The sequence below is a fragment of the Ovis canadensis genome, chromosome 12 (assembly GCF_042477335.2).
Source record: "Ovis canadensis isolate MfBH-ARS-UI-01 breed Bighorn chromosome 12, ARS-UI_OviCan_v2, whole genome shotgun sequence".
Classification (NCBI taxonomy): Eukaryota; Metazoa; Chordata; class Mammalia; order Artiodactyla; family Bovidae; genus Ovis; species Ovis canadensis.
This window is the reverse complement of record NC_091256.1, coordinates 14,270,210-14,298,054: the sequence shown is the minus strand read 5'-3', so window position 1 is coordinate 14,298,054 and position 27,845 is coordinate 14,270,210. Positions and strand designations below refer to the sequence as shown.

The 27,845-nt window shown below is 59.2% G+C and overlaps 1 protein-coding gene across 3 annotated transcripts; it reads right to left on the bottom strand.

Moving 5' to 3' along the window:
* Positions 1 to 49: 49 nt before the first annotated feature.
* CDK18 (cyclin dependent kinase 18) lies at positions 50 to 27,343 on the bottom strand. Of its 3 annotated transcripts, XM_069545220.1 has the most exons (17): positions 20,514 to 20,601; positions 17,584 to 17,722; positions 9,798 to 9,946; positions 9,491 to 9,630; positions 8,777 to 8,902; positions 7,629 to 7,685; positions 6,563 to 6,677; positions 6,311 to 6,405; positions 6,059 to 6,121; positions 5,053 to 5,176; positions 4,837 to 4,957; positions 3,987 to 4,084; positions 3,666 to 3,771; positions 3,513 to 3,555; positions 2,622 to 2,712; positions 2,251 to 2,328; positions 50 to 1,602 (listed from the first exon to the last, which is right to left on the bottom strand). In XM_069545220.1, the coding sequence occupies exons 3-17, from the start codon at positions 9,919 to 9,921 to the stop codon at positions 1,568 to 1,570; spliced, it is 1,416 nt and encodes a 471-aa protein (XP_069401321.1). In that variant the 5' UTR covers positions 9,922 to 9,946; positions 17,584 to 17,722; positions 20,514 to 20,601; the 3' UTR covers positions 50 to 1,567. The 3 variants fall into 3 exon arrangements, with proteins under 3 accessions (XP_069401321.1, XP_069401323.1, XP_069401322.1); XM_069545222.1 differs by lacking the exons at positions 17,584 to 17,722; positions 20,514 to 20,601 and adding an exon at positions 27,180 to 27,343; XM_069545221.1 differs by lacking the exon at positions 20,514 to 20,601 and having other exon boundaries at positions 17,584 to 17,735.
* Positions 27,344 to 27,845: the final 502 nt, after the last annotated feature.

Sequence of the window (27,845 nt, the reverse complement as noted above, 5' to 3'; positions counted from 1 at the left end):
TGGCATCAGTTTGTCAACACCAGCTTTCGTGCAGGAGACTGCTCACTCCTTTCTGTACCACATGAATTAAATATATTATCTGTCTTTATGCTGAGTCACAGGATATTCACAGTACAGTGGTGGGGGGTGGGGGTGGGGACTTACGGGGAAGCCAAGACCCTCCAGGGCTGCTCCTCAGGCAGAAGAGGGTGGGCAGGGGGCCTGGCCTCCCTTTGGCCTTGACATCTAAGACCCAGCCCAGTGTTGAGACTTTGGGAATACAAGAGGTGTGCTCCATAGGGGGGTGGAGGCGCCTTCTCTGGGGCCACGGCCCAGCACACTCCCAGTCCCCTGGGGCTCAGGGTAAGAGCCAACCCCATCCCGCCCCACCTTCCTGCATCTCAGACTGTGGGCCTGGCCTCCTCTGGGCATGGAGAGGCTCCAGTCAGGCCAGAGCAAGGACAGAGCCACGGGCACCGGGGAGGAGCAGAAGAGGAAGGCTGTGCAACACCCACGGAGCTGGGGCCGGCCTGACACCAGGCTCAGGGTGAGCCTGCACACCCAGGCGCTGCCCGCAGGATGCTGGTCCAGGGCCCCGTGTGACTGGCTGGGCCACCAGCAGCACACGGGGCCCCTGGCAAGGAGCGGGCCGTGGGGACAAGTCGAGGGGAATGGGAGAGGGGGGTGCGGCTCTGTCGCTCTGGGGACGGCCGCCCCCGCACTCGGGGATGAGAAGCAGGAAGAGCTCTCGGGAGACGGCAGACTGGTAGGAGCGGGAGGCAGAGCTCCCAGGGCAGTGCCCCACCGCCTGCAGTTTAAGGCGATCCCGCTCAGACTGGGGGGGAGGGCGGGCTCCACGGAGCTGCAGGAGCGTGGCCAGGGAGCCAGGGCCCCGTGGGACTGGCTGGGCCACCAGCAGCACACGGGGCCCCTGGCAAGGAGCGGGCCATGGGGACAAGTCAGGGGGAATGGGAGAGGGGTGCGGCTCTGTCGCTCTGGGGACGGCCGCCCCCACAGGTGGGAGGGGCTTTGGCACAAACGTTGGCACCCAGGGTTCCAGGGTCCCAGATAAGGTGCCATGTCACTTCCTGCTCTCAGAGGGGAAACGGGAAAGATGTGCGGGCTCCCAGGGGCCTGAAAGGGTCTCAACCAAACTGATGAGGCAGGCAGGCAGGCAGGCCCCCGGGAGGTCGGGGGGCACAGTGCCGCCCATGTCCAAGGCACAGTGCTCAGCTCAGCCTCTGGACTCTCCAGTCCCTGTGGGTTCCCCGCTGGTGCCCAAGGGCTTCAGGGTGGGAAAGTGCCTGAGGTTGCTCTCTGCCCACCACCTCTTCCAAAGGAAGCAGCTCATGCCTGGCCCCAGGGCAGGCAGTGGAGGGGTTGGTGTCTGGGCCAAGGGGTTGGTGTCTGGGGAGGCACATGGGAAGCAGGGAGAGGAAGCAGCCACGGCCAGCTGGGCTGCCCAAGGTCTCCCGGGCCGGCCACCAGCCCTCATGCATCTGTCCTCCGAGGCCGCACGGGCCCCATCCCGCTGCAGCTGTGCACGGTGTGACCTCTCGCCCCTGGGCCACAGGAGGGCGGGCACAGCTCAGAAGATGCTCTGTCGGCGGTTCTTCCCTCGCCCTGGAAAATGGAAGGAAAGATGTGGGGCTGCAAGGAGGAGGCGGGGGCCAAGGTCGCCTGAGATCAGCAGGGGCGGACTGCTCTGCCAGAGCCAGCAAGGGCATGTGCTCAGGAGCTGGTCAGTCCTGAGCTCTAATCCCATCCCTTCTACTCACTCACTATGTGAAACTGCAGCTCAGCCTCCCAGAGCCTCAGTCTCCTTGCCTGAGAAATGGGGAGCACTAACCAATGGTATCGACTTCAATGAAAATTTTAGGATTAAATAAGATGCTATATGGAAAGCACTTATCACATCTGAGGCCATCAGCTAGGCTGGAAATAAGTGCAGTTCTCCCAGGATAGAGGCGACACCCGGAGCTCAGAATGTGCTGAGAGAAGGCACCAGGAAACGGGCACGCCTTCATGGGGCTACTTTCAGATGTGGCATTCTGTCCGGGGCGCGGGTTGAGGAGGAAGACACAAGGAGGAAGCCTGGGCAGCAGATAGGGAAACCGGCCCTGCTCTGCTCCCTGCAGGCCCCCGGAAGAGAGGCCTGGGTCGGGGAGGAGCCCCCATCTCCCGGCCCTATCTCTGTTCCTCAGGAAGGCAAGTGCTGCCCGCCCTGGCCTCCTCTAGTCAGGGTGAGCAATGGGGAGGACAGGCCCCTACCTGGCTGCTGGAAGGCCAGACCCCGGTAGCCGGGGTCCTTCTGGAGCTGGATCTCCTTCAGGGAGAAGAGGGAGGCAGCTGCGGGCAGAGAGGGCACAGGCCGGGAGGCCGCTCAGCGAGCCGGCTCCACTCCCGCAGTCTGCAGCCCCTCGCCCACCACGCGCGGGGAGCTGGGCACCCCTTCAGTCAGGCTGGCAGCCCCAGGATGACTGGGTTTGCTCCCCTCGTTACTAAGGAAAACCCGGGGACAGGGAGCCAGGTTGCTCAGCCAGACCTGGGCCCTGGGCTCTGGGCTCTGCTCCCTCCTCCCCCAGACCCACTGCCCCGTTCCCGGGTCCAGGGAGGCCCCCCAGCCTCGCCCTCGCACTCACTGTCTTCCAGCTGGTGCACACGCTCCCCCAGAGACCGGAAGTAGGGGTGCCTCAGGGCCGCCTCTGCTGACTCGCGGCTCTTGGATTCATACTGAAAGGCAGAGGGTGGTGGCTGCAGGGACCCCTCTGGCAATATGACCCCTACGCTTAGTCCCCTGGCCCAGATGAGAGGGCCAGTCTGACCTGAGCAACACTTCGGGTCACCTAGCTGCTGCTGCTGCTGCTGCTAAGTCACTTCAGTCATGTCTGACTCGGTGCAGCCCCACAGACAGCAGCCCACCAGGCTCCTCCGTCCCTGGGATTCTCCAGGCAAGAGTACTGGAGTGGGCTGCCATTGCCTTCTCCACCTAGCTGCTAGCCCAGCTCAAGACTGGCCCAGAGCTCAGGGTTCCAGGTCCCCAGCCACCAGGAGAGAACCAGACATGGGACTTAAAGAAAATGATCTCTTTGGGGGATGGAAACACAGATGCAAAAGTATACACAATTATAACTTAAATACCAGTAATGCTAACAAGTAATGCTAAGAACCACCCTTACTGGGCGCTTGAGCAAGGCGGGCACCGTTCTAAGTGTCTTCAACAACCTCACTTTACCCTCACAACCATCTTACAAGGTGTGAGTGATTCACTCTACTGTGCAGCTGAGCCAAGCGAGGCACAGCTGAGTTCTGTAACCTGCCCACGGGCTATGCAGCTAGGGTTTGAACTGGGTTTTCGATGTGGAGCACGCCTGCTCTGAAGTCTGGGGAGGCCGGCGCTCCTCTCGTGCGGGGGGGGGGGCGGTCCCAGGGAGCCCCAAGCCGGGCCCGGGGCTGGGACTGGGGGCCAGGATGACGTCCTGAGGCTTCAGCTCCCTGCCTGCTGGGCCACGGCCTGCAGGGAGCACACTCACCAGGAGGAGGCTGCTCAGGAGGTTGATGCCGTCAGGGTCCAACCTGCGGGAGGAAGGAGCTAGCTCAGGCCTGTGGGGGCGCAGCGAGCCCCAAGGCCGCTTCCCCGAGGGGCCGTGAGGACCACAGGGACAGGAGCGGGGCGGAGGGGCTACCTGGGAGCGTGGCTGAGCAGCGGCTGGGGGAGGTACCGGGGGAAGTTGTAGGCTCGGAACTCCGACAGGGCCATCACACCGGGCCACGTCTCTTCCGTGGGGGTCCCTGGGGAGATGAGAAGGGGTTGGGAGGGTGAGAGGCCAGGGCCGAGGGCGACGTTGGGGTGGGGGTGGGTGGCAAGGGAGGAGGCGGGGGCAGAGAGTGGCCGCCGCCCCGGGACCCCCGCCCTGGAGGATCTCCCCGGTCCCAGGAAGTGTCCGCGCTGGACGGGGTGCTGGCGCCCCCTCGAGGTGAGACGGGGGGAGCGGCAGGAGACTGACCGAGGAGTCGGAAGATGAGGTGCAGCTCCTCCTTGACCGTGGAGCCGGGGAAGAGCGGCCTCCCTGTGGCCATCTCGTAGTGGATGCAGCCCACACCCCTGCAGGAAGCGATGGGCAGGGCTGGCGTCAGCCTGGGCGTCCTTGCACCCACGCTCCCTGGCGCTGCTCCCCCGCGATCGCTGCCACGGACGCTCGAGTGGGTCACGGCACGGGAATGGGGGGGCCGAGGCTCCTAGCACAGCATGGCCCTCCACTGCAGTCTCCGTTTGGGGAGCCTCTGGGCTTCAGGACGCTTTGATCTCTCCCCCTTTTACTCTGTAGGGTTGGCGTCTGCATAGCCAGCACCCCTGTGGCAGCTCTTCAAGCTGCGCTATCTCACTCTGTCCATCAGGTACCCCCACCGGAAGAGAGAAGCCCCCAGATTCACTCTCCAAGGAAACCACGGCATACTGCAGAGGCCATTCATCGGAGACCTGTGTTTTACCTGGAAACCTGGGCCAACTTTTCATTCTACACTGAATCCTGTGTGTGTTAATTTTAATACAAAAATAATGCATCCTTTCTAAATTTTTCAGCGGAACTGATGCTTGGGGAAGATTCATCATATGCACTGCGGGGGACCCCTGTACCCTCTGGTGACCCACTGTGTGCTCCTGGTGGGTATTTCAGAAGCACAGCCCAGCACAGTCTGTTGAGAACCAGGGAAACCCTGATGTAGCCCTGACTTAGTTCTCTGATATTCAGTTCAGTAGGATGCCACATAGCTTTTATTCAAAGGAAGTTAGACAGTCCTTTGAAGAAGCCCGTGGGGCAACAGAGGTGAGTCGGGAGGTCCCACAGGCTCGCTTACCACATGTCTAGGGGGGTGGAGTACTCCGTGGACCCCAGCAGCACATCGGGGGGCCTGTACCACAGGGTCACCACCTCATTGGAGTAGGTCTTCGTGGGCACTGACTTGGCCCGGGCCAGTCCTAGGAGCAAACCATCACTGCACCTCCCTGCTCCATGCATTCGCGTCCCGGAGAGTCTCTGGGGTCCTCCCAGCCCCGCGGGCTCTGGCCCTCACCAAAATCGGCCAGCTTCAGCTCCCCTCTCTCGTTGATGAGCAGGTTCTGGGGCTTCAGGTCCCGGTGCAGGATCTTGCGGCGGTGGCAGTAGGCGAGGCCCCGGAGCAGCTGGAACATGAAAATCTGCGGGGAGAGAAGGGAGGGGGCAGCCCAAGGTGGGAGCACGCCCCGGGGCTGGGGAGGAAGGGAGCCTGCACCTCTGCCCTGGGGCTGGGGCGGGGTGGGGGAGGTGAAGTACTGGAGGCTACCTGGTTCTTCTGCCCACGTGGACGCCCTGTCCTAGGCCCACCCAGAGGGGAGGGCACCGGGCACACAGAGGAGGCAGCAGGGTGGGCAGGAGAGAGCGCTCCAGCAGGGAGCTGAGAGGGGCCTCTGTGGGCCAGGAAGCGTGCCCACTCAGGAGGAGCCATTCACTCCTGCGAGCTTCCCCGGAAGCTCCTCTTCACCCTGGCAGGTAACTGGTGCTCTCAAGCGACAAAAGCTGGGGCGGGGAGGGTTACACCAGCCGTTGGGGGGGCAGTCCATGGACAGACATGACCGAAGCGGGGAGGGTTACAGCAGGCCTGGGGTAGCAGTCTGTGGACAGATGTGCTGGAAGCGGGGAGGGTTACAGCAGGCCTGGGGGGCCGGTCCATGGACAGATGAGCTGGAAGCGGGGAGCGTTACAGCAGCCCTGGGGGGGTGTGATCCATGGACACATGTGCTGGAAGCGGGGAGCGTTACACCAGCCCTGGGGGGCGGTCCACGGACAGATGTGCTGGAAGCGGGGAGGGTTACACCAGCCCTGGGGGAGGCAGTCCATGGATAGACGTGCTGGAACCGGGGAGCGTTACAGCAGCCCTGGGGGAGGCAATCCATGGACAGATGTGCTGGAAGCGGGGAGGGTTACAGCAGGCCTGGGGGGGTGGTCCATGGCCTGGGGGGGTGGTCCATGGACAGATGAGCTGGAAGCGTGGAGGGTTAAAGCAGGCCTTGCAGGGCGGTCTGTGACAAGCAGGCTCTCACCTTGACGTTGTGCATGCTCATGAGGCTCCCACAGTGGTCCAGATACTGCTTCAGGTCACGGTCCTGGAAAACGGCGCCTGGCTCAGCCCCACCCTGACCCGAACCCTGGCCAGAAGCCCTCCTGGAGGCGGGGCCCAGCCCGGGAGTGGGACAGGCCCCCGGCTCCGAGCCGCCCCTAAGCCTGGGCCCTTGGCCTCTGGGAACAAGGCCCGGGCCACCTCCACGCTCTGCCCCAGCCCCACGCCCACTCACCAGGTATTCAAACACCAGGGTGAGGGAGCGCTCCGTGTGCACGAGGTCATGCAGGGTCACAATGTTGGCGTGCTTCAGGTTCCGCAGGAGAGACACTATGGGCGACAGGCGCGCCTGAGCCCCGCGTGCCCCTCACCCCTCTTCCTGGGATCAGCCTCGGGGGTCCCCCCCCAGCCGTGTCTCCTAGCCCCTAGCTGCCCCCAGGCTCAGGACCCCCCGGAGCCTCAAGCCCACAGGAGCCTCGGTGCGCACCCTCGCGGATGGCAGTGCAGGGCGCCCCCTCCTCGTGCTCCAGCCGGATCTCCTTCAGGGCCACGAGGTTCTCTGTCAGTTTGCTGCGCCCCTTGAAGACTGTGGCATAGGTTCCCTGGGAGCAAGAACAGCAGTCAGGGCCAGCTGTCCTCTGTCCAACGCCCTCCTCTCTGTGCCTCTGCCTGGGCTGTTGATGTGGGCCAGACTGCCCTGCCAACTGGAGGAGGAAACGGCAACCCACTCCAGTATTCCTGCCTGGGAAATCCCACGGACAGAGGAGCCTGGTGGGCTACAGTCCACGGGGTCTCAAACAGGCAGACACGACTGAAGTGACTTGGCGTGCACACCCTGCCTACCCTCCCCACCCCGTGCACTTCACTGGAATGCTCATTCCTCCAAAGCCTGCTTCTCTGTGAGGCCGTCCCTAACTCCTCCCCGGTCGGAAGGAGCGTCTCTCCTGCACGCTCCCAGCAGGCAAGGTGCCCTTCTATTACAGCATTAGTTTTGTTCTCCCTTATATTCTGTCAACGTTTACATGCAGGCCTCCTCTGGCTCCCTAGAAGGATAGGGCTACACTCTCCTCCTCTCTGCAAACCATTGCTCACCCCCCAGCCTGGAACACAGAGGCCAGTGCAGTGGCAACAGAAATAGCCAGTAAACACACAGTGCAAAAGCTTATTCTAGGGACCGCCTCAGTCCTCACAGTGCCCTCCACTGACAGAGGGGGAAATCAAGGTACAGGGGGCGGTCACCCCAGAGCTCACCCCAGGCCACACAGCTAGCCAACAGTGGAGCTGGGACGTGATCCTAGGCATGAAGTACTTGCAGAATAAAAAGACTGCATTCTGACCCAGAGTCCATCAGCCACTCCATCCTTAGGGCCTCAGGGCCTCCTCCAGGACCTGGGCCCACCTTAACACCTGCCGAAGGCTCGGCCAGAGAGACTGCATGGCCAAGAGCGTGGATGGCAGGAGCTGTGGGCAGGGGCGTGTGAGTGCAGACCAGAGAGGCTGGGGAGACCCCCTTCCTCCTCCTCGCCATCCTGCCTGGCAACCTGGCTTCTTACCTCCCCCAGTTTGTCCAGTTTCACGTATGTTTCCAGTTTCCCAAAGCCGATATCTGACTGAGAGAGAGACAAAGCATCTGTGAGCCCGAAGGCCCCCGCCTACGGCCAATCTCCCCGCCCTGGGCTCCAGGCGAGAAGGGAACGAGACCCTGCGGGTCCGACGCGAGCAGGGGGAGGGCAGTGCCAGGTGTTCTCTCCCCGTCTTCTCTCTGTCCCTGGGAGTGAGTTTCTTTCTCCCATGGCAGTGCCGGGACCAGTGCCCAGGGTGCAGGCCTGGGATTGCCCCATGCCTTCATCACCTGTCTCCATCCTGCTCAGAAGCCCCTCAAGGACAGGAACTGTACCTTTTCTGTCACCGCACCTTGAGTGTCCAGTTCAGAACCCACTTCCCTACAGCCTCCCATCAGCACACTTGCTCTCGCTCAGCACTCAGTTCAGTTCAGTTGCTCATTTGTGTCCGACTCTTTGCGACCCCATGAACCACAGCACGCTAGGCCTCCCTGTCCATCACCAACTCCCAGAGTCCACCCAAACCCATGTCCATTGAGTCGGTGTTGCCATCCAACCATCTCATCCTCTGTCATCCCCTTCTCCTCCTGCCCTCAATCTTTCCCAGCATCAGAGTCTTTTCAAATGAGTCAGCCCTTCGCATCAGGTGGCCAAAGTATTGGAGTTTCAGCTTCAACATCAGTCCCTCCAATAAACACCCAGGACTGATCTCCTTTAGGATGAATTGGTTGGATCTCCTTGCACTACAACCCTTAAAAGTATGGATTCCCGGGCCCCACCACCCAGAGTCTGATTCTGTAGGCATCTGGATGGGGGATCAGAATCTGTGTTTTGTAAGATTTCCCAAGGAAATCTGACAGGCCAAGGCTCAGAAACACGTGCTAGCTGGCTTACTGATCTCATCTCAGTGAAGACTCAGGAACCCAGAGTGGGCCCAGCTCCATCACTGGTGGGACCCAACTGGGGAATGGAGACAAAGGAGGATCCGCTGTGGGAATCCTATATAGCCAGCAGGTGGCGCTAGAGGCCCAGAAACCTCCCTGGAAACCGCTGCAGCCCTCAGCTGGGACAGGCTAAACCAGGACCATGCAGGGGAGTGGGTGGCCACTCTGGTGACCTCTGACCTTCTTAGGACTCACCAGGGAGGCGCGGCGGGACATTCGGGTGAGTGGTTTGGGCAGGTCTGGGCTCTCCAGCTGCAGCTTCTGCAGGAACTCCTGGGGCAGGCGGATGTCCATGGGCAGAGAGAGCCTCTTACTGATGTCCTGCAGGGGCCAGGATGGAACAAGGTGTCCGAGTTTGCTCCCGGCTAGCCAGGGCTTGTGGGGCCTGCATCTCCCAGCCTGGGTCTCTCCTTCCCTGTGAACAGTCCTAGCAGGATTGAATCATGGGTGAGGATTGCTTCAAAGTTGTGCTCAGGGGCAAACATGAGCATCCAGGTGGTGCTGGGTGACCTCAGGAGGTCCCTTGCCCTCTCTGGGCCTCAGAGTCACCATCTGCAGCCCGAGACTCCTGTAGACACTGCTTCTGTGAGCCTGTTTTTCATACATTCGGGCACATGGATATGGGCCATAAGAACAATAGTCAAATTGTCTAGCCCTTGCTGTGTACCAGGAATGTTCTGAGCACGTGGCATATATTAACTCATTTCATCTTCATCATGATCATTTTAACATAAGGAGACTGTGGTATGCAGAGGCTGAGTAACCCACTCGAAGTTACAGATCTAATCAATAGCAGAGCTGGGTTTTGAACCCCTGAAGTCTGGCTCCAAGGCAACCACCTTCCTGGGCACACACACTTGTGGACGTGTCTCTTATCATGTCCATAGCATAGAGCCCGGAGCCCCTCACCTCCATGGAGAAGCGGCGTTGGTTCTGCCGCCGGTACTGCACACCTGGGGACGGCTGCCCGGGGTCCTCCCCACTGTCTGTGGGGGAGAAGGTGCTGGACTCTGGCTGGGGATCTCCACCAAGAGGACCAAGCTGCAGGTCTGAAGGGAGAGGCATCAGCTACCCTCCCAGCCTCTGCCCCGGGATGGGGGCGGAGTGGGGAGTCCAGTCCACCCTGACCTCTGTCCTTCCCCACCAGGACCGGATGTGCTGGTGTGTGGGAAGGCAGGGTAGGCGAGGGGTGGGGAAAGGGCCCCAGACCCCTCACCCTCGTTGCGCCGGTTGTGGAGCTGGTTGAACTGCTCTGTGAACTCCGCCAAGGACTCCTCAATGGTCTCAGTGCGGGGCACGGATAGGGAGAAGCGGCGCTTAAAGTTCTTCATCTTGTTCATGATCGGCAGGGAGCAGTGGCGGGTCCTGAGGCAGGAGAGGTGAGAACGGATGAGAACAGGTGAGAATGGGTGAGAACAGGTGAGAACGGATGAGAACAGGTGAGAATGGGTGAGAACAGGTGAGAATGGGTGAGAACAGGTGAGAATGGGTGAGAACAGGAGAGAATGGGTGAGAACGGATGACAACAGATGAGAACAGTTGAAAAAGATGAGAACGGGTGAGAACAGGTGAGAAAAGATGAGAACAGGTGAGAACTGGTGAGAACGGATGAGAATGGGTGAGAACAGGTGAGAATGGGTGAGAACGGATGAGAACAGTTGAAAATGGATGAGAACATGTAAGAATGGGTGAGAAAGGATGAGAACAGGTGAGAATGGATGAGAACAGGTGAGAACGGATGAGAACAGATGAGAATGGGTGAAACAGGTGAGAAAGGGTGAGAGCATGTGCGAAAGGGTGAGAACATGTGCGAAAGGGTGAGAGCAGGTGAGAAAAGGTGAGAACGGATGAAAACGGGTGAGAACAGGTGCGAACAGATGAGAACAGGTGAGAACAGGTGCAAACGGATGAAAATGGATGAGAACAGGTGAGAACGGGTGAGAACAGGTGAGCATGGGTGAGAACAGATGAGAAAAGTTGAGAACAGGTGAGGACAGGTGAGAAAAGGTAAGAATGGGTGAGGACAGGTGAGAACGAGTGAGGACAGGTGAGAAAAGGTGAGAACGGGTGAGGACAGGTGAGAACGGGTGAGGACAGGTGAGGACAGGTGAGAACGGGTGAGGACAGGTGAGAAAAGGTGAGAACGGGTGAGGACAGGTGAGAACGGGTGAGAATGGGTGCAAATGGCTGAGAACAGGTGAGACCATGTGAGAACGGGTGAGCACAGGTGAGAATGGTTGAGAATGAGCGAGAATGGATGAGAACAGGTAAGAACGGATGAGAACGTGCAGCGGGTCTGGTCGACAGCAAATGTGAATCCTGGGTCTTCCCATCTAGCTCTGTCAATCACCCTGCACTTGGGGGCCAGGGCAACATGTTCCTAACCGTCTTCCTTCCTGGGAATCTTATCCCCTCTGGATTCCCTGCCCCTGGGGAGATATTCACAATGTATATCAAGAAGCAGAGAAAAGTATTGCTCATAATAGTGGCTTGATGTACCAACAGGATCCTGAAGGCCCCCCCAAGGCCAGACGGTAGCCTTTTAGTTGCTGGAGGCCTAGAGAGTTCTGGAAGGAGGCTGGGGGGGCGGCAGGGAAGACACCAGAACCAGGTGGCCCCTGGGCCAGCAGCTCTTTACTGACTTACGTGGAGGAGGCTGAATATGTCAACGGACAGTAAGCCTAACTGATGGATGTCCCTAAGCTGAACGCACCTTAGCCTACACCCTTGTAATGCAGTCTGGCCCAAACCATTTCATCCTAATACTGACACCTAGAAGCCCCTCTCTGGTTTGCTGTGAGTCTGCAGGAGACAGGAAAAGAGGGGAAAGGGATGATGGGGAGGATGGGGGGAGGAGCTGGCCCTGCTCCCATCTCTCCTGCTGAAATATGGGAGGTCCGGAGCAGCTGAATGTCTCAGGGCAAAGGCAGAAGTTTGCCGGAAACAGACAGGCCCCCTTGGGGAGAGGATGCCGAGCACTGGTCCTTCCCACACAGAAGCCAGCAGGCAGGGCCTCCACTGCAGCTCAGACAGCGAAGCAGCGGGGCGGGCTGTCTGCTCGCCCCTGGGCCCCCTCCCCAGCGAGGAGGGGTTCCTCCTGAGGCTGCGCAGCCATCTTGGCCCCTGACAAGGGGCCCCCTGCCGGCCTCTCAGCGGCACTGGCGCCACTGCCTCTTCACGCCTACTCCTCCTTCTCCGTTCCGCCCTGGAAACTCAGAGTGCGCCTCCCCGCCTCCCCTCCTCTCCGCGGTTTCATAAGCTTCCAGTGTGTCCACCCCCTCATTCTGCTCTGCCCACGTCTCCCTCAGCTACAGGAGGGCTGGGATCAAGAGGCCTCACCAGGCACCCCCCGCCCCCCACACCTGCCAAGAAGCCATCGGGGCCAGCCCTGTGATGGAAGGGACCACCCTGCACTCTCTCCGGGTTTCACCCAGGCACCAGGCACGGCCCCTCCCCAGAGGATGCTCTCAGCACTGTCACTGGCCAGTAACCAGTTGCCAAGGCAACCAGGCCCCTCCTGAATCCTGGTTTAAGGGATGATGGGTCAGTAACATGTTTACTTTGTGTAATGATCACATCCTTCTGTCCTCAGCCAGCCTGGAAAGGGTCCTTCCCCTGGGCCTGCAGGCTCCTGGCTGCCTCCAAAGGCAGCTAAGTAGAGACCTTCCAGCTCTCCTAGCCCAGACCCCCTGCTTCCTCAGGCTGGCACCTCTCAGAGAACAGGCCTCAGGTCCACACTGCCCGCTGAGCCTATCTCTGCCAGTGGGCCCTGAAGGCTCACTCAGTTCAGCCCAACAAATGAAGAGCCAGGCACTGGGGCTAGTGGTGAGTGAAGCCTGGTCCCTCTTCTCAAGGACGTGGGGCTGCGAGGACTCCTGAGGTGAGAAGGTAGCTGAGAACTCCTCTTGCAGCCTCCCTGCAAACCTCACCTGCCTGGAGCTTCCCTGCTTCTCCATCTCCAAGCTCATCCCCATCAGTCAACCTCAGCCGCCCCTCTGGGCTCTGTGTGACATCCCGAGCCCTCAGTCTTCAGGATTCTCATGGACAGAAAGCTCCCAGAGGCTGCCAGCCACCTCACTCTTGTGTGGAGCTCGCAGGGAAACGGGGGCAGGAACTGATGGAGGCAGCATGTAAGTTCCAGTGACAGGAGGGCCTCGACATGCCCTGCATGTTCGCCCACACCTCCCACACGACGGGACAGTGCTCTCCCCATTGCACAGACCGCCTGTTTACAAGTTGGGCAAACATCAGCATCAGCAAGGAGCGTCAGAAAAAATTCCGATTCTTCAGTCTCACTCTCAGATTCTAGAACTGAGGCTCTGAGGATGGTGTCTGGGAAAATGTGTTTGTAAAAACCATCCCCAGTGATCTGAACATTTGAGACATGGTTGGGAAGTAGCTGAGGTCCAGGTAAGGGATGGAATCTGCCCAGGTTTCCAGATGGCCCTAACATGCTGCGATGGGGAACCCAGGGGGTGGGGGGGGGGGCACAGGAAGGTGGGGTAAATGCTGAGTGGAGCACAAGGCCCCACCGGGAGGGGAGGAAACGACTGCCCTGCTCGAACTGACGCCCCAAGCTCAGTCATGGTCATCCTAGGGGGTGGGGGAACTGGGCACTTGGCTTCCTGAGGTCTGTGTTCCACCAAGGTGGCGGGGGGGTGGGCAGTCACACCCTCTTCTAGAAACAGGGCTCCCCATAAAGCTGTCCTACAGACTGGGATTTATGGGATGGCGGGTTGAGTTGGTGACTCAGGAATCCACCAGGAGCTGCCATAAATCTGATGCCCTTGCTCTTGTCTGGAGGGGAGGGGGAGGGAAACTCATCAAAAGCCTTGTGGGAGGGAGGTCCCCAATTTCTACAAGACAAAGGAGAACCAGCCTGAATTCCACCCGCCCTCCTCGTGGCTAAGTTAGGAGCAAGGAGCCACCAGTGGGCCCAGGAGGCATGGAAAGAGTGAAACTGGAGACTTGAGCAGGAACGCAGAGCCAAGTGATGCAGACAGACGACACAGGGGACCAGCTGCTCCCAGCCGGCCTGAGAAGAGAGAGAGGAAGTGGCTGCCGCTGCAGCAGCAGCGATGGGGGTGAGACGTCAGGATGGGCCTCCTGATGGCGGCCGGGGAGCAGGCAGCGGTAACCACGCAGAGAGTGGACACTGCTCTCCGATGGGGACAATTGGGGCATTGAACCCAGCAGGGTCTGAGTGCGACAGGGCAGACTGGGCAGTGAAGGATCTGTTGTTTCTTAGCTCAGGACACAAGATGCCTCTGTCACTTCTGGGGAGTGTCAGCTCCTCAGATTTGAGGGTCAAGGGGGAAGGGAGACAGGAAAAAGGCCTGTTACCTTCGTGCAGTCGGCCCCTCACCCACCTCGGGGGACAGAAGGGCTCAGTGTCACCCAGCCTGAAGCCAGCCCAGGGCTGGACACAGTGTGGCCTTTGTCCCCAGGGCCAGGGAGCCATCTGGGGCTGTCCCCGGGCAACTGGTGCCAGGGGAAGAGGGAGACGCGTGTTCAGAGATGCTGGCCTGGCTGGGTGTGGGGGGTGCTGAAGGAGCAGTCCCCCTCGGGAGCTGCAGGGTTGGAAGGCAGAGCCCAGCCCTTCCTGCTGCCCAGGTGAGTCCATGAAGTTCTCACCTACCTGCCATCACTTCCTCCTAGGCACACACCAGCCAGCCAGAGAAGTGTGTCACACGGCAGGAAAGGGGAGCTGGGCCAGGAGGACACTGACACTTCTCCAGAGGCCGCCGAGAGAAAGGGCAGGGCTCCTGCAGCGCTGGCCGGAGCGGGCACTCAGAGCCACCCTTCCAATCCTCTCTGGCTCCAGAGGGGAGCTGCCTTGCTCAAAATCATGCAGCCACTTCCCAGCTGTTGCCAAGTGCACAGCCTCCGTGACCGCGCCGCTGCTTTCTTCTCCTAGCTGGAACTGCCCCTGCCCCTCCAGAGGCCCAGGTCGTAAGTGCTGCTCTCTGCCTCCCGGTATCCTCCACCCTCACCCCAAATTCAAAGCCAGACCACCTCAGATGGCAGTTCTGCGCTAACGCTACAGGCCGAGGACAGTGTGCGGCCGTCGCTCGTAGGGACGCCATCGCTCGTAGTTCGGCTCTGGTCTTTCATTCCAGATTATTTGTTGAACACCCACTGCATGCCAGGCACTGTTGCCGACCCTGAGAACCTACTTGTGAACGAAACGGGCACTAATCCTGTCCTCATGGTGCTGATGCTCTAATGGGGGTGGGGAGAGGCAGCAGACGATATAATTAAATACAATTAAATAAAATACACAACATGTTAGATGGTGACAAGTGCAAGGGAGAAAAAACAGGAAAGAGACGGGGCGTGAGAGGCGAGGTGTTGTCATTTTAAATAGGGTGATCAGGAAGTCTTCCTTGAGAAGGTGGCATCTTCTGAGGAAAATTCTGAGAAGGCACCAGGGAGGGAGCTAGTCATACAGAATCCAGGGGAAGCAGGTAACAGGGAAACAGCAGGTGAAAAGGTCCTGAGGAAGAAGTGAGTTTGGGGTGGTCTGGAGAGCAGAGAGCAGCAGATTGTGCTGGGTCCCCGTGGAGTCTGGGAGGGCCTGAGGGGATGAGTGATCTGATTGGGTTCAGGTTCTAACAGGCTCCCTCTGACCGCAGCACAGGGGCCGCAGGGAGCCTGGCCAGGAGGCGGCAGTAACGGGGTGATGACCGGGATCAGAGTGGCACAGCGGAAGCGGGGAGAAGCGCTGGGTCCCGGTGTATCACAAAGGGGCAGCCGGAGGGATTTGCTGACAGGCTGTAAGTGGGAAAAGAGAGAAAAGTGAGAAAAGAGCCACGCGGGGCTCCGAAGGGGTTGCCTGCGCCAGGGAGGGATGGGTGGGCACCGTGGGGGTGAGGTGCTGGGGGCGGAGGCCTGGTGGGTTTTGGGCAAGAGCTTTACGTTCGCTGATGTCTGAGTCGGAGTGCTGAGTTGACACAAGGAAGGCACTCAGAAAATGTCAGCTCTCTTTTCTCTCTTTTTCCCTCGGCTTCCGGCACAGATGTAAAAATATCAGAAAAGAGTCCCATATAAAGCTCATCCTATAACACACATCCCTCACAGACATTCCTACCGTCCATAAGGCGCTTTGAGGCCTTGGGATGGAAGAGAAACGGGAAGCAGGGGACGTGGTGGGCAATGGGCAGGCCGGAGCCTCCAGGCAGAGAGGGCAGGGCAGGCAGGAGGGGTCCCCGTGGCTGACACCCCCAGGCAGAGCCCTCAGCCCTCGGGCGGACAGCACCCATCCCAGGAGAGGCCCCATCACCCCCCGTCCAGGAGGCACAGAGGCTCCCAGCCCCAGGACAACCGCCGCCAGGACCCAGAACTAACCCCCGCCCTCCGGCTGGGACGCCTGGAAGACCTGGGCGGGCAGATCCTGGAGACAGAGGAGGCTGGCAGAACATCCCATGGCCTCCCTCTCACGGGAGTTTGGCTGCAGGCTGTTGCAGAGGCCGAGGTCAGCTTTTCCTCCTAAATCTCAGGGAAGCCAGCTCTGAGACCCCTCAGGAAACCTTATGAGAAGACTCTTTGCCTTCCTCCTGAATAAAGCCCTCATTGGGACTTCCCTGTGGTCCAGTGGTTAAGAATCCGCCTGTCAGTGGAGGGGATGTGGGTTCGACCCCTGGCCTGCAAAGATCCCATGCGCTGCGGACCAGCTGAGCCTGCCCTCCACAACAAGAAAAGCCCGTGCACCGCAGCTAGGGAAGGCTGGTGCCCAGCCGCAAAGACCCAGCACAGCCAAAATAACAGAGATGCAGTTCATTTTTAAAAATCCCTGATTCGCAGCCTGCAACCCAAGGGCCCTTCAGAGGCCGCACTGCCTTCCTCTGGGGCTCAGCTCTCCCCACTCGTCACCGCGGTGTGCGGTTCGGGTCCCAGGTCTCCAGAAGCCTCCCCAGGCGGGCACCCTCCCGACGGGCACACTCGTGAAAGTGCATCATCCACGGGGAGGACTCTGCTCACGCCCCTTACCAGGCGCGCTTCGACCCCCAGGCTAGCTCCGACAGCAGGCTGGCCGTTTCACCAGCGCTTGGAGCACCTACCGAGTTCCAGGTGTGCGAGCACTTTTTCAAGTCCACACTTTTGCTTTGTTTTCTTTTATTTTAGGCCTCAGTCTCTGTGAGCCCAGGGCTAGGGGATGAAGGAAGTAATTTCCAACTGCCCGCTTTCCGAAGCCCCGAGGGTCTGTCCCTCGTTCCCAAAGGCCGACCGCCAGCTGTAGCCCTCATGACACTCTCTGCTGCCCACCTCCTGGCCCTGTCTCGGCCACTCTGGGCCCATGGGCAGGTTTTAAAAATAACCAGGGGCCACGGCTGACCAAGTCTGCACACGTCACGCGCTGGGACTTCAGAGACACCCCTTCCCCTAGCAGAACCGTGCCTGCAGGGAGCTGGCAGATAGCATCTCTTCCTGCACCCTCTCACTGACCCTGCCCTGCATGGCTTGAGGCTTTAGTTTCCCTAGCTTGTAACAAACCTCAGGGGAAGCCAGTCACCCCATGACCACCAGGAGTTGGGAGGAAGCGGGGAAGCAGAGGCCCTGGAGCCCTCATCACTCCTCATCACTCACTTTGCTCTGTGAGCTCCAGCATCGGGGAGAGGCCGTCAGCCTGCGCCTTTCTGAGGGGCCGGGATCCAGGGGACAGAGAGGCCTGTGGTCACCCTGCCAGTGAACAGATGCTCTGGACGCAGGGACAGGGCTCAGAGAAGATTCCCACAGCTCCTACCAGAATGCGTGGGGGCAGGTGGAGAAGGCTTTCCAGGAGCAAGCTGGGCTGATCTGCAGGGAGCTGGTCAGGAGGCGGCTGTCTGGGGCCCAGGGTCGCCCCTGTCCTAGACAAGTGCACCCAATTCTTCCCCTGGCAATGGAAGCAAGGCGGGCTGGGGCAGAGGGGACGGCTTCCGGCCAGCAGTCACTTCCCCAGGGAGGCCTGTGCAGGCCTTGGGAGGGCAGGCACCACAGCATGGTGAGGGACGGCGTCCTACCTGATGCAAAAGTCCCACCGTGAGGGCCACGTGCCGCCCGGGCCTGCTGTCAGAAGGCTCTGCAGTTTGGAGTCATGGGAGGAGCCCCAGCTCTCCCATCTACTAGCACTGTGACCTGGGAAGACCTCGGCTTCCTTATCTGCAAAATGGGGAGAATGTCCAACCCCCTCTCCAGTTGCCACCAGCCGCGAGACCTGACTTTCTCATCTGCCTTCTGATGACGTCACTTCCCCATTTTAAATCCTTCAGTATTAACACCACCCTCAGGAAAAAGTCCAAACTCCAGCGGCCAGAAGACTAGGCCTCTTGTGTTTTGACCCCTGTCTCCTCCTGGTCTCTGCTCTCAGCCCTCCCTGGAGGGTCCCGCTTTCAGGAACACAGCTGACATTCTCAGAGGAAAGCACCCTCCTGGCCACCCCTGGGAAGGCCTTCCTCACTTTTCCCTCAGTAAAACTGCTCCCAGACTCAGCTGCTGCTTCCCCTGGGAGGCTGCACGTGGCCGCCCCCCCTCCCGGGAAGTAAAACGAGATGGCTGCAGACTGACATGTCCTTCAGGGCAAGAGCATGGACTCAGGCAGCTTTGCTTCCACGGCCTCAGGCGCTTAGCCGGTGTTGGTGGAATGAATGGACACACTGAATTAGACCATAGCTGGTGCGCTGTTACTGCTCGTTCGAGCCTCTCTACATTTACACATCAGACTCATTGAAGACAAAGGCCTTGACCCCCCAGGACACTCTGTTGGTGTACAGACCCTTTCTTCCACTCTCAAGCAGGCCAGGTCCTGCTGCTACGTTTCTCTTCCCCTTGTCAGGCCAGCCCCAACTCTTAGCAGGTGGGACTTGAGCCCACGTGGGTGGCCTGACCCTGCCCTCTTCCTGGGGACACGAAGGCAAGCCTGGGGGCCCATCGGCCAGCCCAGGGCTCCCTGAGACATCTTTCCTCTTCGGTTCTCCTGACTCTCCATGGGAATGGGAACCCAGGGACCGGTGCACCAGGGACAAGGGGAAAGCCAACCAAGTGTTTGCATCTTCAAGGCTCAAGGCAGACGTGACCTCTTCCTCGTATGCCTTCTGCCACACCCCTCGTATTCTCTCTAGCCTGAAATTCTGCTGGCCACGTGGGCCCCTGGGCTCCCACGGCATTCTAGATGTCCCCAAGCAGGGCACTCGGCTTGCTGTATTGTAACTGCTGGCCTGTCTGTCTCCCTAGTTTGCCTGTGGGCGGGTTAAGGGCAAGGACTGGTCTGACTCATCATTACACCCCTAGCCCCTGTCACAGGGCCTGGCATCACGCACACCCTCGAAAGAACAGTGAGTGAATCTACGAAAACCGAGCGCTCCTGGTTTGGGGAATGTTTGGAGGTAAGCGGGCCGCCCCGAGGCTGCCAGTTGCCCACTGGACTCCAAGACTCAGCTATAAGCTAGGTTCCTTCCCCAGGGCAGTGGGGGCGTGGGGTGGGGGGCTGGAGCAGAGACGGCAGCTTCCGGCCCAGCAGCCGCGCTCCCACTGAGGTCTACGCAGGCCTTGGGGTGGGCAGTTGCCACAGCTCGGTGAGGAATAGACAAGGGATGGAGATGATCCTCAAGAGAGGTTCCAGCTGAACATGTACTGCGTTGGGGCTCCCAGGTCTTGTGGGGAGGGGGCTTGGCAGGCCCCGGGCCCTCCTCCTGGGCTCCCATCCCCCAGGGGCAGATTTCCAGGGCCTTACAGGTCACTTAGACTACCTGGGCTCAGACCTTGACCTCGACCCCTACAGATGACCCCTCCTCACCCCAGACTGCGGCCTCAGCCCTGCTGACACTGTATCACTCTTTCTGGCTTCCTGGGGCTCAAGGAATGAAGCCACATATGTCATCTTCTGGCATTTTCTTTTTCGGCCTTTTTTGGACACCCAGCCAAGGCTGCACTGGAATCTCTGGAGAGGCTGTGGATTTCTAAGAGATAAGGTGGGGCGAGGCACCCTTCTGTCAGCTCTGGTCCTAGCCATCCCAGACACCCCAGACCAGAGGCGGGAGCAAGGAGCCAGGGCAGGCAAGACCTCTGTCTCCTATGTCTGCTTCCAGACCAGGCCCACCCCAGCTCTCACTCCTTTCAGCAGCGTGCATTAAAGAAAGACCCTCAAGGAAAGTCCCTCACCTACCATCAGTGTTTTTAAAATTCCAGAATCTGGAGCCTTTTCTTAAGTCTTCCTTGCTAAATCTCGGTGGAAACAGCTCATCTGTTGCCACTCTGTTTGCCTAAGCACAAAGCCTGATGCCCACCATCCTCTGTTCAACCAACAAGAGGAGAAATAAAGAGCAGCCAGGTCACCCTCCCTTTAGTCTTCCCTCATCCAGACTGAACAACCTGTCGCGGGGTCTTTGTTAACATCTCTGGTTTTCTCACCACACCCAACTTTAACAAACGGCAGGGGCTTTCAAGCGCGCATCCCAGGGGAACAGCTGCCTCACGAGTAGTGAGGGGGCCGGAGGGGAGGGTTTCCCACATCTCCAGACCACATTCCTATATATACTGCACTCCCCACCACCAGTCTGGCCCAGTGACGCCACGCCCACGTTCTGAAGGACCCTGGCCAACATTCTCCACCCTTCAGAGCATGCTGGCCCCCGCACACTCAGCGTGGCCTCCCTCTCACCCAGCGGGGTCCAGGCAGCTGCTGCAGCCACCACCACTGCCCTGCTCCTCTCTGTCTCCAAGGCCTGCTCTGGGACAACTCTGAACATCCCGTGCTTTGGATGTCCCGTCAGCGGCACCACTCAGAGCAGGGTTCTCCCAGTCCTGGTCTCATTCCACAAACACCTGCCCGGCTCCAGGCTCCAGGCTCCAGGCTCCAGGCTCCGTCCCAGGCTCTCTTTACGTCTCCCCTCCCCCAGCCCCTGGTTCTCCGGCTTCCTCCTCCCTCCCCTGTCTGGGAGCTCACTTCCTCTACCTGGCCCTGAATGTCATGCTGCTCAGAGTTCCCTCTTCGGTCCTCTGTTCTTCCGCCTCTACGCTCATCCTGGTGACCTCAGGCTTTCCTGCAGTGGAAATCACCACCCATGTGCTGATGACTTCCAGATTCGCAGCTCAGGCCCCACCAAGCCCCTGTGCCTCACACACAGGCCCAAATGCCTGCTGGGCACCTCGGTCTGGATGTTCCCCCAGGGTCTGGGATAGTAGAATTACCCCCCTGGGCCTAGGACAGTCCCTGAGACAGCAAGTAGTTTGAGATGTGTATTTAAATGAAAAGGGCATTTGTGTACAACTTGTAAACACTGTGTGCTAGACATATGTGTGTCATACATGTACACCCTATAAATACATGTAGACAAACACTGTACGTAGACATAACCCAGCAGGACACACACAACATATATATATATTCCAGAAGGTTCTAAATTAAAATGCTAACAGTAGTTATCTAACTGGGTGGCAGAATTATGGGTGATTTTAATACCTCCTTTTTGCTTATTTGCAGCTTCTAATATTTCCATAATGAACTTCCATTGCTTATGTTAAAAGAACAACGCTTCTTTCTAAATGAAAAGAAAGTATTTTTAGATAGAGATTCCAGAACTGTTTAGTGCAAACCTTGGGAGAACTATGATTATCTAAGCAGGGTGGGCAAGCGTTCCCGTAAAGGCCAGACTGCCAGTATTTTAGGCTTTGTGGCCATACGGTCTCTGCTGCCGTCACAAGCTCTATCCCCCTAAAAGTACCCACAGACAGGATGGAAACGAATGCGTGGCTGTGTTCCAGTAAACCTTCACTCGTGGACACTAAAATTCATATATTATGTAATTTTCAAGTGTCACAAAATATTACTTTCATCTTTTGAATTTTTCCCAACCACTTAAACCTATAAATATCATTCTTAGCTCACAGGTCAGACTAATATAGGCTGGATTTGGCCAAGAGCCATGGTTCTTCAAGCCTTGCCCTTGGGCATCCGTGCCTGTATGATGTTTGAATCCCACACCCACTGCCTTGGGAAGTACTTTCTCTCCTCCCGTCTGACAAGGAGGAGGCCTTCCAGGGCTTCCTCATCCACCAGAGCTGTGGCAAGGGCCAGCTACCCCGGCCTCAGCTGGGGGAAGGCCCTGCACTTCAGAGTTTGGGGGATCAAGAGTCCCTCCTGGGGTCTCTAAGGGCAGCTCCCCTCGCCAGCAGGATTGTCAAAAGCTGGAACCGCAAACCAGCCATCCTGGACGGGGCTCTAGGAACCCCCAGGTCTGTGCCCTCATCGACCAGGTGAAGAAGGGAAGACTCAGAAAGGGGAGCAGCCTGCCCAAGGCCACTTGGACGACAGGGTAGAGCCAAACTAGAACCGAGGGCTTGTGACTCTGTGCTCAGTGCCCGTTCTGCTCCCTGGGGTTGGAAAGGACAGCAAGGGTCTGGCCAGAGATGGCATTCCTTGCACCAGGCACCATGATCAGGGACATCAGCCGTTCACTGGAGAGCCGCCTTGACCAGGGAAGCAGCCAGGCAGGTCTGGCGTCAGCCCAGAGCGTGGCACCCGGCCCAGCCGTGGCAAGGGGTGCTGCCAGCTGAGCTCCGTGCCAGGAACAGGGAGGGGCTTAGGGCCCCCTTTCCTGGCCTCAGCCCATGGCCTGCTGGTAGGGGGGGCTCTAGGGACCCAGCACTGCTGATGTCACGAGTGTGACGCCCTCCAGCATAGGACCTACTCCCTACCTGCTCCCAGGTGCTGGATCCTGCCAGGATGTGGGGAAGGACAGCTACGGCCCCCCTCCCCAGGCCTGCTCTCTCAGCAAGAATCTCCTTTGCTGGGTGGCCAGGGCCAGAAAGGAGAAGCAGCCCTGTTTCCTGAGGGGACCCCCAAAGAAAGAAAAGGGGAGGTTCCTTTATGGAAGCGAGGGGTGAGGACAGAAATCATTCTGGAGCTTTGTCAGAGCTTCTCGCGATAATGATAACATGGAGAGGGCGCTTGGGGTAAGGGAGCGTGGAAATGTTTTAAGAATAGAGTTTCCTCCCCAGCTGGGGGCCTGAGCCCAGGGATCAAGGAGAGGGCAGGGTTCTGAAAACTGCCAAATGCGGTCCACTGACCCCGTCTGCCACAAGCCCTTGGTCACGACACCAGGTAAGGCAAGAGGCGAGGAGTTCCGTTGACATGATCTCATCGGAATTCTTACAACCACACGAGGCAATACTGTTCCTCTCTCCATTTTCTAAAGAAGGAAACTAAAACTTGGGTGAGCAAGGTCCTTCACCTAAGGGAACCACTTCCTGAGCAACAAGGGCAGGATTTGAACTGACCCCAAAGTTCAAACACTGCCCCCACCCATGGCGGGCAAGAGGCACACCCTCCACACACAAAAATGAATGAACATACCAGCGTGCCATCGTTAGCAGGCCACCCAGGACTTCCCTGGTGGTCTAGAGGCTAAGACTCCAAGCTCCCAAAGCAAGGAGCCCAGGTTTGATCCCTGGTTAGGGGACCAGGTCCCACGTGCCACAACTAAGAGTCTGCATGCCACAGCTAAAGATCGCACGTGCTGCAGGAAGAGCGAGGATCCTGCGCGCTGCAACTAACACCCAGGCAGCCAAACAAATAAATATTTTTAAAAAGCATCGGTTTCTTTGGAAGGAATGATGCTAAAGCTGAAACTCCAGTCCTTTGGCCACCTCATGCGAAGAGTTGACTCATTGGAAAAGACTCTGATGCTGGGAGGGATTGAGGGCAGGAGGAGAAGGGGACGACAGAGGATGAGATGGCTGGATGGCATCACTGACTCGATGGACGCGAGTCTGAGTGAACTCCGGGAGATGGTGATGGACAGGGAGGCCTGGTGTGCTGCAATTCATGGGGTCGCAAAGAGTCAGACACGACTGAGCGACTGAACTGAACTGAACTTGTCTATACTGATCCCTCTATTTCCAGGAAAGACTTTATTTAACATCAGAAGGGTGGGGTGGGAGCACAGGGTGAAACCACTCTCCAGAGTTCCCAGGCTCACCACTGCCCTTCAGAGGTTCAGGCCAATGTCTCCAAGACCAGGGTGTCCTGTCTTACCAGGGCCGCTCATGCTGTCAGGGAGCCTGAAGACCCTCTTGAGTTCAAAGGTGCTTCTCACCCTACCTCCTTACCGCTCCTCCTTACCGCTCCTCCTCTGCAGACGGGACCCTGAAGACGTCAGGAGCTGGGGGGCTCTCCTTCCGACGGGAGATCTGGCCGAGATGCTCCCACAGCGCCCCCTCTTCGTAGTCTGCTGCTGCGCCACAGGCCAGCCCCCGGCTCCACCGTGATCCTGGGTCCCAGGCTGTCTGAGCAGCCATGAGCCCAGCCTTAGAGCTGGCTTCTGTGTGCGTGCAAGGGCACATGCGCTGTGGGGCCCACGGCAAGACCTTGGTCTGCTCCCACCCCCAGAGATGGGAAAGTGCCTACTCAGCAGCTGATGCCAGGAGGGCGAAGGGTCCAGGGTGGACAGAAGAGAAATGTGACTCACGCCCAAAGGGGCGAAGCTAATTAGGTGAGTCTGGATCCAGGCCAGCCACTCCCTCCCAGACAACAGAGCAGAACTGGGCCCGCAGTTGAGCACTGGGGGAGGGTCTTCTTACCCCAGGGAAGGGAGGCCTGGCGCAGGGCCCTCAGAGCAGGAGGCTGTTAGCTTTCCAGCCCCGACAGCCCACCTCACTCCTCTTGGAAGCTGAGACAGAGGGGAGGGTAGAGTCCCACAGCACAGACCCCTGGTCCCCTCCTGGCAAGCTCTCATCTACCAATTCTCATCCACCTAGCCCCCACTCTCTTACACAGGGATATCCTCCTCAGTCTGGAGGAATGGAAAAGATAATGCTAAGGGCCCAGCTTAATAAGATTAGGAAAGCCTGCCTCCATCTCTACCCAAAGCCAGGCACAGTGCGATAACTAGGAATTCATTCCCAAACAACAAATAAAGCCAGTGGTTATTTGCCCTTTGCCAGGTGCCAGGCACTGTACATTACTTCATTTAATTCAGGTAACAACCCTCCCTGTTATAACCTCCATTTCACTGGCGAGGACACAGGCTGGGAGAAGTTCAGGGGTTTGCTGGGAGAGAGGACTCACACAGTGAGCGCTTGCTGGGCTGGCCCTCTCCTTTAGATCTCAAACTCAGGGAAGGAAAAAACGAATCAGAGAAGGGATAGGTGGAGATACTGAACAAAAGTCCAAAGCAGGGTGATCCCAGAAAGTAGAGGCCAGACTAGGGTAGGAACTGGGAGGAGCCAAGCCAGGCATGGGGCCTGTCTACTTGGGCACAGGGAAGTCAAATCACCAGAGGACAGTCTGGGTCTGTAGGGAAAACAAATACAGACATAAAGGCAGCTCCCTCTCCTCGAGGCCCAAGGTGGGGGAGGTGGGGGGCACTTCCAAGGCAGGCAGCCTGATCCCATGAGGTCTTAGACCAAGAACTTAGCTGCTCCTCAGATCGGGTGCCTCTCTCCCACGACCCATGGAGAAGCCACGCTCTGCCCAGCACAGGACAAGCGGGAGCCTCCTTACTCAGAGCCCCAGGCCTCATCCTTCCTTCTCCAAGGACCAGACATCTCCGGAGTAGGCTGAGGTCTCCCTTGACAGGGGCATGGGCTAAGAGCCAGGGGCCTTGAGGTCAGAGGAAGTGGGACCCCACACATGTGGATCTGGGGAAAGTCGGTGTTGCGGAGTCCCTGTTGCCTCACCGTAAAGCGGGATAATAATAACAGCTGTGGCAGCGCTACTGGTAAAGAACCTGCCTGCTAATGCAGGAGATGGAAGAGACGCGGGTTCAGTCCCTGGATCAGGAAGATCCCCTGGCGGAGGGCATGGCTTCCCACTCCAGTATTTTTGCCTGAAGAATCCCATGGACAAAGGAGCCTGGTGGGCTACAGTCCACAAGGTCACAAAAGTTGCACATGGCTAAAGTGACTTAGCACGCACTCATGCACAAATAACACCGACCTCATGAAGTTGTGTGACACACTGCTTGGCCCCCAGTAGATAATTGATAAACGGTAGCCACTAAGGCATTAAGAAATCAAATGTAACTTACTGAAAACTTCTCCGGCTCTGGAAACCCCAGTAGGTTTGGGAAGAATGAAGGCTCCTGGCTGGGGATGGGCAGCCAGAGGGGAGAGTCCCAGGAACTGAGCGGGAGGGGAGTTTGCAGGGCTGGGGGGAGATCAGGCTCACAGGCTCATCAGGTGCACAGGAGCTGCCCGGAGCAGAGTAACCTGAGACAGAAGCTCTCCCGTGGCAAGGTGACTCTCTCTCCAGAACACCTTGGGATGCAGACCCAAACCTAGGAGCCAGTATTGCCGGGGGCCATCTTTGCCTTCCCCCAACCCTAAGCAAGGGGGTCTCAGACACCCCCTCTCCCCCGCCCAGGTCAGAGGAAAGGTAGGGGATCTCTGAGGATGCGGCTGTCAGCCAGACATTCCAGCATCCTCCTCCTAAGGATTCTGCTCCCCCAGGCCAGTGTCCAGGAACGTGCTGTGTGCCCAAGCCCGGTGGAAAATGCCCCATGAACACGCTGAATCTCACGAGGCGCCGACACTGGCGGGCCAGGCCGGTGGTGTCAGTGAGTCACAGGGCTCAGGACGCAGTTGGGGAACTGCTGAGGGCTGGGCTGGGGGTGGGGATGAGGTCCTGGGGAGCTGTCTCCCACTCATGCTGTAGGGAAGGAGTTCAGAGAGGATCAAAGGCCCCTGGTGCCCAGCAGGGTGTTGACCCCAAGCACTGGAGATGGAGATCGGTCGCTGTCTCAACTGTAGGATTCCCACCATAAGGCCTGCAGACAGCTCCAGAAACCCTGGCCCCCAACAGGCAGAGAAGAGAGGCCTCCAGCCAGAGCTGACTTCAGATTTTTGATTCCTATTATCTACCCCCCTCCCCAAGAATCCTCAGGCCACATCTCCCAACTGGCCACCCACCCTTCCCATGACTGAATTAACCCTTTGCCTGTTGCGGCCGGGTGGGCAAGGGGCATTGCCCCTTTGGTTGGCCAGGGAGAAAAGAGCCCCCTCAACCCCTGCATCCCCACACACCCCCTAGCGCTGGAAGCTGCAGGGCTTCACGTGTCCTGTCCTTCCACCTTCACCCTAGGGCCCTGGCCTCCCACCCGCGCCAGCCTGCTTCTCTGGAAAGTTCACCGGAGCCCCGAAAGCCCTTCAAGGCGGGGTCTGGTCCCACACTGGCGGGTTCTCCCATTACCGGAGGCTCCTGACCCTTGCCCTTCCCAAGAGGAAGGGAGCAGAGAACGCGCCCGATTCCCGACCGGGTGAAAAACTTTGCTTCCTAGGAGCTCGGGGGAGGCCAAAGTGAGTCCCGCTGGAGACGCCCGGGAGGGGCGGCGGACCTGAGAAGGGAAAGCAGCCCTCCGTCCTAAGCCCCTGGACGCCGGGAGCCGGCCTGCGCAGGGAGGGCATCGCCCGCCCCCCAGCACGCCGGCCCAGCCGCCCGGCGATCGCCGACCTCCCCGCGTCGCCCTGCAGCCCCGGCCCCCGGCAGGAGCAGACCTGCGCCTTTAAGAGCCGCTCGGCTTACCTTTGCCCCGTTTACCCGGCGCCGCGCTGCCCCCTCCTCCCGGGCCCCCCGCCCGCCCGCCCGGTCCGCCGGCCGCCGCGAGTCGCCCGCGGGACTCACCGCGCGTGTCCTGGGGGCCGCGGCGCGCCGGCTCCCGCCCGCGACAGCCGAGGGGCCGGGCCCTGCGCCCTGCTGGGGTCCCTGCCCGCGCCCGGAGCGGCGGCCGCCGGTCGGGAAAGGTGCGCGGCTCCCCGGAGAGGCTGCAACCTGAGCGGGAGGAGGAGGGGAGGAGGGGAGGGGGAGGGGGGAGGAGGGCGGGGCGGGGAGGGGAGAGCGCGGCCCCCGCCGGAGTTTTTCACACGCACGGCCCGACTCCGCCCCCGGCCCGCCCGCCCTGCCCACAGCCGCTGCCAATCCCTGGGGCTCGCTCTGCCCTGGTGCCCACCCCTCTTTCACATCTGGGAGCCAGGGTCCAAGCGCCTCTTCCGGTTTCGTTCCTCCGCCTGGCCTCCGTCAGCCCTCAGGGGCTGCCCTGAGCGCCGAGACCCGGGGATGAGGTCTCCAGACTTGGAGCACCCAGGGCTGGGGCCAGGGCACCGGGGAGGCTTTGGGGGGGTGGGGGGGATTTGCTGAGTGTCCACCTCTCAGTGAAGCTCTCCCAGCCTGGGTCTGACGCTGGATCCCAGCACCTGGCACCCCAGGAGCTAATGTGCACAGACAGGTCCCGTTGGTCATTTTTGCCTTTAGAGTTCTTGACAGCAGCAGTCCTGGCAGGGCTGTCCTTCT